The 9,555-nt window shown below is 46.8% G+C and overlaps 2 protein-coding genes across 2 annotated transcripts in view; both read left to right on the forward strand.

Moving 5' to 3' along the window:
* The window catches only part of LOC109531359 (homeobox protein Hox-C10a-like), a 52,207-nt gene that overhangs the window by 4,048 nt on the left and 38,604 nt on the right, over positions 1 to 9,555 (forward strand). Inside the window, exon 2 of the mRNA XM_019895626.1 lies at positions 897 to 2,058. Coding sequence (XP_019751185.1) covers positions 897 to 1,171 — 275 coding nt within the window. The 3' untranslated portion in view covers positions 1,172 to 2,058. The remainder of the gene's footprint in view (positions 1 to 896; positions 2,059 to 9,555) is intronic.
* Positions 5,292 to 8,933, forward strand: hoxc9a (homeobox C9a). The gene is made up of 2 exons (XM_019895629.1): positions 5,292 to 7,473; positions 8,181 to 8,933. The coding sequence occupies exons 1-2, from the start codon at positions 6,912 to 6,914 to the stop codon at positions 8,423 to 8,425; spliced, it is 807 nt and encodes a 268-aa protein (XP_019751188.1). The 5' UTR covers positions 5,292 to 6,911; the 3' UTR covers positions 8,426 to 8,933.

Consider the following 9,555-nt stretch of genomic DNA (forward strand, 5'->3'; position numbering starts at 1 on the left):
GGAGCGAGGGGGGGTTATGTTTTTGCCAAATTTCCTAGACAGACGTTTTAATTACTTTTTAACTGCATGGTATTTCATTTTTATTTTTAAAAATGTTGTGTTTCGACGTGAAACACACAAAAAAAATAGTGGTATGTTGAATTCATTCAATTTTATTTCATCAAGTGGCTCCACTCAATACAATCATCTACATTTGGATGCATTGTTTTAGAAGATGAATAGTCTACTTGAAACATCTGGATACATGCAAATGATTTTATTTCTGCGTTTATGCAGATTATTATTTCTGCCCCAGCCATCTACAGAAATGCAATAGTCTAAGATTATCATTTTTGTTATATTACATTGTGTGTGTGTGTGTGTGTGTGTGTGTGTGTGTGTGTGTGTGTGTGTGTGTGTGTGTGTGAGTGTGTGTGTGTGTGTGTGTGAGTGTGTGTGTGTGTGTGTGTGTGTGTGTGTGTGTGTGTGCGTGCGTGCGTGAGTGTGTGTGTGTTGATTTTTTAAAAATAAAAATCAGAGAGAGAGAGAGAGAGAGAGAGAGAGAGAGAGAGAGAGAGGGTGGGATGGGGGATGGCCTTTTCCCCCCTACATCCATATTTGATGTAAATGCTCTGGAAGGCAGCAGTTAGCAGCAAACCCACTAGACACACAGTGTACTAATATACATAGACACACACACACGCACATGCATAGTATACACGCACATATTACATACAGAATGGTGTGCAAATACAGACAGAGACAGACAGCTAGCTAGCGAGATAGATAGATAGACAGATAGATAGATAGATAGATAGATAGATAGATAGATAGATAGATAGATAGATAGATAGATAGATAGATAGAAAGACATACTGACTCTGTGTGTATGTTTGTGTCGGCGTATACGTGTGCAGATGTTTCGTCGGAGAAGACAAGCGGAAGCTGGTTGAAGGCCAAAAGCGGCCGCAAGAAGCGCTGTCCTTACACCAAGCACCAGACGCTGGAGCTGGAGAAGGAGTTCTTGTTCAACATGTATCTGTCCCGGGAGCGCCGCCTGGAGATCAGCCGGAGTATTAACCTGACCGACCGCCAAGTCAAGATCTGGTTCCAAAACAGGCGCATGAAGCTCAAGAAGCTCAACAGGGAGAGTCGCCACAGGGAGCAAGGCGCCGTCTATCACTACGTTTAAAACGCACTCACACGTACGCACGCACACACACACACACACACACACACACACACACACACACACACACACACACACACACACACACACACACACACACATGCGTACGCACACTCATACACACACGCAAATGCATGGACAGTCAGTTCGGTCACTAATGAACATCGAACCATTCATCAACAGCGGAGGCGTTCCTTAGTACACACTCTTCAGTGACTCATGATTGGATACCCGGAAGATGATCTTGTGTGTGGATGACACGCACACGTCCAGCTGTGCTTGTGCACGAGATGACTACGCCGCTACGTCACGTCACGCCAAATAGTGTCAGAACAACACGCACACACACACACACACACACACACACACACACACACACGCACGCACACACACACACGCGCGCGCACACACACAAAGGCAGGGCGGCCAACTTGTCCCTGCAAAAAGTGTGAGCGAGAGTGATAGAGAGAAAGTGCTGCTGAGAGCATCAGGCCACTTTTAATAGAAGCGCGAGACCATAACCTTGATTTAAATATTATCCAGGTGACCACAGCAAGTCAAGGTCATAAAAGTCTAATGTCAGCTTCGCCCTGGAAAGCGTTGGGGGTGGATTTTATGATCTGCAAATATAATGTGCCGCAGCAGTAAAGATGCGCTTTAAAAGGTGTGCGTGCGCGGAGGAGGGCGAATCGGCACATGCACGGGGCGCCGGCTGCAAAGTGCACCATCGAGCAAGCACACTTGGAGGCTGCAGCCGGCTGCCAGAAACAAACAACATGGACGAGAAAGAATAACCAAAGAAAGATGGAGTGGACGCGGCATGGACAGCGGGTGGAAGCGCCTCCGTCCCTCCTGCATCTAGCAGAGCACGTGGATTGGACCGAGGCCAGGTAGGACGCTTTTCTTCTCTTCGATGCAGTGATTCCTAGCCTTGATTTTGGAAACGTGCGCTTCATCTCTCAGGGTGTGTGACATGCGTGCCGGTGTGTTCCAAGACTTTATGGCGATGGAGATGAGTGGGATATTTAATGTACGCGCGTGCTGGCTCTGGTTTGCATGCAAGCTGGAAATGAATGGTGGCTATTTGGTGTATGTGAGGAATATGCTTTGGCCAATGTTGTGCACTTGGGATGGATGAGGAAGTCGCGCGGCTGTCCGCCCGCCCGCTGCAGCCTGCAGCCTGGTGTGCACTGTTCTGGTCGCCTTTGTCTTTGCGCGGCTGGCTCTTTCCTCTCATGGATTTTGACCCTTTTTATCACGCAGCTGAAGCGTGGTTTAGGTAGTTTCGTGTTGTTGGGGTTGGCTTCCTGACTCGGCAACAAGAAACTGCCTTGATTACGTCAGTTCGTCTTCATCAAGGGCACAATTTCGTCCTATATGTCCCCACTTAAAGGCACCCTGCCTGCACCAGGAAGGTTCCCACTAAAACAGAAGGCCATTGAGAGAGCTTTTACTTGCCTCGCTGCTGTTTCGTGCGTCGCACGTAGCTGTAAACAAAAGACATCTGCCACTGATGGACGGACGCACGGACGGCCGGACACGAAAAATCAATTTGTCTGAAGCTTCCGACTTCGGGTCGGCGTCGTGACGGCGTAACTTTGGTGGCGGGAATGTCACGCTGATGTGCAAGCGGGCTCGTTTCGTCATTTGGACAACGTTGCCGTGTTGAACTCACAACGGTGCTTCTGCTTCGTTTGCCTTCCCAATGTGCATCAAAGGGACAGATGAGCAACGAAGACATGAAGAACCTTCATATTTGGTCTCTTTCATTGTTGTAGCAGGCTATAGCGAAAGCCGTCGTTGTCGTACATATCGACTGTGAGAAAAGAGAAACCCTTCTGAATAGTTTTCCTGATACTGGCCCAAACAATAAAATCAGTGGCTATACGACTTACACTCAACTCATGTTAGCATTAAGTTATGTTGATTTTCTCATGAAAGGTGACATTTATATATTTGAATTTACAGATGAAGCCAGCAATTCTTATTTTTTGCCAACTCTGAGAAAACAAAGCGCCGAAGCCTCATTGAATCATGCGCCTAATCGTGTGTGTGGCACGAATAACAAAAAACATGGATACGTAGAGGACAACTCGCAGGGTGTGTGTGTGTGTGTGTGTGTGTGTGTGTGTGTGTGTGTGTGTGGAGGGAGGGAAGGAGGGAGGGGGATCTGTCATGTGTGTGCAGTTGACACGCATGTTTCCTCATCATGTGTCATGATCTCAGGCTCCGCTGGCCTGTCGTGTGGTGTCGCCTCGCGGTGCGTCGTGCAGCTCCCGCTCACCCGACCTGCAGGCCGCCTTGTTTATTGCTCCCTCTCATCCGCTCGTCTTGCCGCAAATCATATCACCAAGTCCCTTGCATATAGCGACGCTGCAAGCCGCAAGCTGGGCGGTGGCAGTCTGGAATCCAAAGTCACTTACATTCAGCCCGCTCCATGGGCGTCTTCCCCTGGAATGCATCAGTGACAAAGACTTTTACGGCGCCGCAAACAGGTCACCCTAAAACCATATAAACATAAAGCCATTTCTTTTCACTTTGGGGTGGCGCGCAGGAAGCGAAGCCCTCAGACGCTCACTTCCTCCTCGGCTGAAGTGTGATGGCAACACGCTGCTGCTACGCCAAGCGCCGCCACAACTTCCAATCTTCCATTCAAAGACGACAACAACAAGAACAACAACAACAAAACGGACGACGCTTCAGAACGCGAAAACCTATTTATTTATTGATTTATTTATTGATTGACTGGTTGATCTATTTGCTAACTGCAATTGTTCACTTCCACGCATGGGTATTTGGGCCTGACATTTTTTTACACCACTTAAGTAAAGGTTAGGAGTGAATACAAAATCCGGTAAATGACAATTACCATTTCAACCTGCCCAGTATACCAGTATCACGTTTTAATGTGCAAACTTTAGTTTTGCTACCCTTTCAATCCTATTTTGGATTTCTGCAAAAATAAAGTGTTTTGGTCAATGGATTAAAATGATACTAAACACGGTGACGTGTTTCTTTTATCCACAAAAACGAAATATTTATTTGATTCTGCCGGCGCAAGCAAGTCCTGCAATATTATCTTCAGACCACGCGAACAACTGAATCGTGTTTCTCTAAGTCCAAATTCTCCTTTGAGTTCGGTCCCCAAGCATGCTCCCCAAAATAATGGTCCCAAATCAAGTGCTCTTCATGCAATTTGGGGAACCTTTTTCTTTTTTTTTAATCTCCGGCCTAATGTCGCAAACGGTTCCCAACAACTCGATTGCTGATTCCAGATGAGGCAAATTCTTTGCAGTATTTCCAGAGAGGAAATGACTTCTATTCCTGGGATAAATTTCTGGTGATTTGCATGAATACACACATTGTTTTATCGCTCAATGGTGTGCGCACGTACAGTTGATGACCATTCCTGTGCACTGCAGCTGTTTTATGTTTAAACTACATTTGCGGGCGAGATTGTTTTCAGTCACTGCATGTGAATTTTTATGCACTGCTTGGCGGCAAGATGGATGACATTTTATTTTGTTTTCACAAAAAGCTTTTTGAGCATGCGGTTATCCTTGATTGTCATATTGACGATGCAAACGGGTGCCGCGCAGCGTCAGAAAGAAAGTTTAAGTCATTGGGGAAACAAGAATGGAATAGGCAGTAAATGCTAGGAAGTGAACTGATTTCGTCGCATCAAAACTCTAATAACGCATATTCAGTGTCAGTGTGGCACTCAACCTCAAGACACACACAAACCAAAAGGAAAGGATGTCATTGCAAGCTCATGTGCAAGTATCGCATGACCAGTGAACACTTTCAACTGGTTTCATGGCTGCAGCAGAATAAGCAGACGTAGACCTTCGATCCTGGGAAAAAAAAAACCCCTGAAACAATCTTATTGAAGTGAACGAATTTATAGCGCATACATCTGGTGAAACATTTGACTTCACCTCATCAATGCTGTCTCGCCGTTTACATTTCATGCTTGAATCTGAACTCCATAACACGCACACGCGCGCACAAACACACACACACACACACACACACACACACACACACACACACACACACACACACACACACGCGCGCACACACACACGCGCGCACTCACACACACACATGCACACACATACACACTCACACGCACACTCTCTCTCTCACACGCACACACACTAAATTCAAACGTATAGACGATTATTTGCACTCGTAAACTGATGTTAGTTTTTCATGTGGGGTGAAAATTCAACTCTTATTTTCTGTCGCAAAACGGCGCGAGTAGGTCATTATTTGCTTATATTGCAGCTGCTCATTTGACATCATTCCCGAATGGAGTTGAAATTGATTTGAGCTTCACAAAACGTTGCGTTTTGGGGGAGAACTCAAAATAAAAAACCCCTGCAAAACCATGCCTGAACTGACATCTGATTTGTGCGTACAAATATTGATCGTATGTAGACTAAAAACAACAACAACAATAAACAAACACGTGCGGTATATTTAAAGCTCCCCACAAATCAATCAGACGCAAAAAGCACTCAGTAATTTAGCTGTTTAAATGCACTTTGGGCTCCAGCAATGAGGCCTCCCTGCACATCACATATCGTCTGAAAGCAGATATTAAAGTTTGAGAGTGAAAGTTAAAATTAAACTTAATGACGCCGTTATTCTAATTGCAGCCCGCATTGCAGCGTGTCGGCTTACCAGCCCGATGTTGTCTGGTGTTCTGCTAAGGGCTACATTGCGGGATACAGCAGCCAAATTAACTCCACTAACGACAGTATCCTCATTGTGAGACCGAGCTTTTTTTTAAACTCCTTTTAGAGCTGCAACATGTCCTCGGTCTTTGCGCGTGTGCTTCACATGCGCACAAGTGTAACGTTTTGACGTCAAGCGTGGGACCGGGATGCTTGCTTAACGACACGTTTATGAACAATCAAATGATCGTCGTTAAAATTTATTGACAGGCATTAAAACATGAACGGCCACAATGTTGAATACAGCCGCGCCTGTAGGCTGCCTGTCAGCTGCCGTGTAGACCAGGGTCCCGACAATCTTATCTCCCTGGACCCCCATTTTAGGGAATGTCGTTCTGCCCTCTTGAAAACGGCATAAACTTTATTGTGGGCTTCCCCCGTCTCCCAGGGACTCCTCTCTTGTCTGTTTAGCGGTCAGCGCCATCCTTTTTCTTAAAAAAAGAAACACACCAAAAAAAAAAAACACAGTAGACGACATGTCATAATTGCTCATAAAGAGCGGCTAAAGAGGGCCGTTTGTGCAAAGAAACATTTTCAATTAAGATGCAATATTATTCACCGCAGTACCATCAAGCTGGAGCATTATGCAGCCGGACAGAGATTGATGACAGCGTCAAATAGTGCCGGGCTCCGTTTCAGACGCAGTGTGCGCATGTATTTGCACTGCGTCTGCACAAAGATCCTTCACGCCACGTCCTATTGACCGGAACACGAGAAAAAGAAAAGAACAGGAACGAGCAACGCACTAAAGTTGGAGTGGAGGTCCACTGTGGAAAGCCAAAGTTTTTTAATTCGACGTATGTGCAAGGCTACCCCGCGGTAAGTGGCGCATTGATCCGCCGTGCGATTTTTGTCACGTGAAGCTGGGGCAGCCAATCGGAAGCAGCGGAGCTCGGAAAAATAATTACCTGCCGTGATTGTTCTACGGTCAGATAAAAAAAAGTACACATACACGCCATATAATAATCGGATGCATGTAAACGAGTGCGGGAAGCTGCGACATGTCGACCACGGGGCCCATAAGTAATTATTATGTGGACTCCCTGATCAGCCACGACAGCGACGAGGTCCTGGCGGCGGCGGCGGCGGCGGCAGCGGCTGCCACTCGCTTCTCGGCGCCCGCCTCGCACCCTTCCGGCCCGCGTCCAGCGTCCCTGGTCGCGGACTGCGGAGACTACCCGTCGTGCAGCTTCGCCGCCAAACCGTCCGTTTTCCCCACCTCGTGGGGGCCCTCGCAGTCCTCAGTGGTGTACCACCCGTACAGCCACCAGGCTCACTTGGGTACAGACTCTCGGTACGTGCGCTCGTGGCTGGAGCCCATCTCGGGCGCAGTACCTTTCCACGGCTACCCGGGCAGCGGCAGGCACTACGGCTTGAAACCTGACGCCTTCCCGGAGCACAGAGCCGCCGAGTGCCTGGCGAGCACCGGGCGGACCTACACGGATTATCTGTACTGCTCTTCCTCGGACATGCGGGACAAGACACTGCAGAGCCTCCCGTCGCCCGAACCGGAGCTGCTGCCCGCGGGGAAGCATAAAGAGGAGAAGCCCGAGCTTGACCCAAGTAAGTTCAACCTTCTTTTACAGCCGCTTGGTCCATGCCTGCATGTTTTTTCCTTAATTATTCTCCGTCTTTCTTTTCTTTTCTGGAACAACATGCATGGTCGCAGTGAAGGGAAATGATCCCCCCCCCCCCCCGCTCCAGGCTGTTTAGGAACTATAAAGGACAAACGCTGCTTGGCTAATAATACTGGGGCTGTAAAAAGCTGACGAGCCTGAAAACATGCTCTCCGCAGAAGAGGCGCAGGAAGATGTTGAATTTGGGTGCAGAGAAGTCATGCAGTGGCGCTTTTTATTTTCAGAAACGTTATCTCTGCTCTTTGAGCATCTGCCGTCACACGGGCGTGAGAAGTTCGGCCGTTTTAGGCCGACCCAGCATTGAGGAAAGAAAGCAATCAAATAAAGCCAAATGTTTTGTGTTTTGACATTTCCTTAAGACGATTGCAAAATGAATTGGCTAAACTCATCCACGGAACTAGAGGAATGTCATTGGTTGAGATTGGCCGAGGACGTGTAATGCTTGAACTGTGGGCCACTTTATGGGCCAATCAAGTGAATAAGCGCATTGAGACTTTTACGAGGCGGTAAGTTGAGGACACTCCGAAGCAAATCGGTGGATGCTTGGCCAGCGCAAGAAATGACATTGCAAGCGTGCACGTATGGCTCGCCAGCAAGATTGCTCACTGCTCATGTCGTGGGTTTTCATTGCAGGTAACCCCGTGGCAAACTGGATCCACGCCCGCTCCACCAGGAAGAAGCGCTGCCCCTACACAAAGTACCAGACTCTGGAATTGGAGAAGGAGTTCTTGTTCAATATGTACCTGACCAGGGACCGCCGCTATGAGGTGGCCCGGGTCCTCAACCTGACCGAGAGGCAGGTGAAAATCTGGTTCCAGAACCGGCGAATGAAGATGAAGAAAATGAACAAAGAGAAGAGCGACAGCAAGGAGCAATAATAATCGTGGAAGCCCCAACTGTCACGAGTTGAACCACTATGGACAGCTATGACAACGCAGCTACAAAGCGCTTCTTCCTTTTTTGTATTTATCATGATTTTGGCTCATTGGTAACGCCATTTTAAAGACTCTTTGATGCTTGTTATTTTTCTACGCAAACGGGCGTCCTCTTCCAAAAAAAAAAAGAAAGAAAGCTAATTCAACACTGACACTTTACGGCATTGTATACTTTTTTTGTTTTTGTTTTTGTTTTTTTTTTGTACGTGGAATGCTCAAAGTACAATTTGGGCACGTAGCAGCACTCCCAACTAAGAGAATACTTGAAATCCTCAGTGTGTCCACATCCATCATTTTCGTTGCAAGTGGAGTATTTTGTACAGGATCAAAACATCTGCCACTGTCTGTCCTGTTTGTATTTTTATGATAGTTGTTGTGTATCTTTTTGGGACTGTAATATCCTATAACAATAGGAATGTAGACCTGCATATATAAACATAATAATCCGAAACAATTGCGTTCTGTGTTGATTTCGACTGATCATTAATAACATGTCTGCAAATTAATGTAGCGCTTGCAGGCATACACACACACACACACACACACACAATTTTTCATGTTTTCTCTCATTCAATGTTTTGACAAATGTGAAGGTTCTTTCCACCTTTCTCAGTGAACGTGTGTAATCCACATTGGGCAAAGATAAGTGCCAAAAATGCTTCTGATGCACTTCCTGTCGGCCGCAAAATAAATATTAATGTTTCTTATTTAAAGTCTAATAACTACAAACTTTATGTTGTTTAAGGCACAATAAAAAACATGCTTGGTGCACGCGCAAGAATGTCTAAATTGCACTTGCTACGACAAACGCCAGCGTGCAATTTAGACATTGATTTCCAATTGCCCCAATTTTTTCTCTGCACATTTCCAACCTCTTTTGGCGTTGAAACCCTGAGCATGGGCCCCTATTTACCTGTTTTGATCAGACGGTGAGCGTCGCGTTTGCTTCAGGCTTTGTTGAGGCTAAATGCTCTTTTTGTGGTGCTGAACAATACGGACAGGATGCTGCACTTTCCAAAGGCCGGTCTTGTGCTTTTCCGCCCGGACACACACACACACACACACACACACAC

Source organism: Hippocampus comes, unplaced genomic scaffold (assembly GCF_001891065.2).
Source record: "Hippocampus comes isolate QL1 unplaced genomic scaffold, H_comes_QL1_v1.1 scaffold113, whole genome shotgun sequence".
Taxonomy (NCBI): domain Eukaryota; kingdom Metazoa; phylum Chordata; class Actinopteri; order Syngnathiformes; family Syngnathidae; genus Hippocampus; species Hippocampus comes.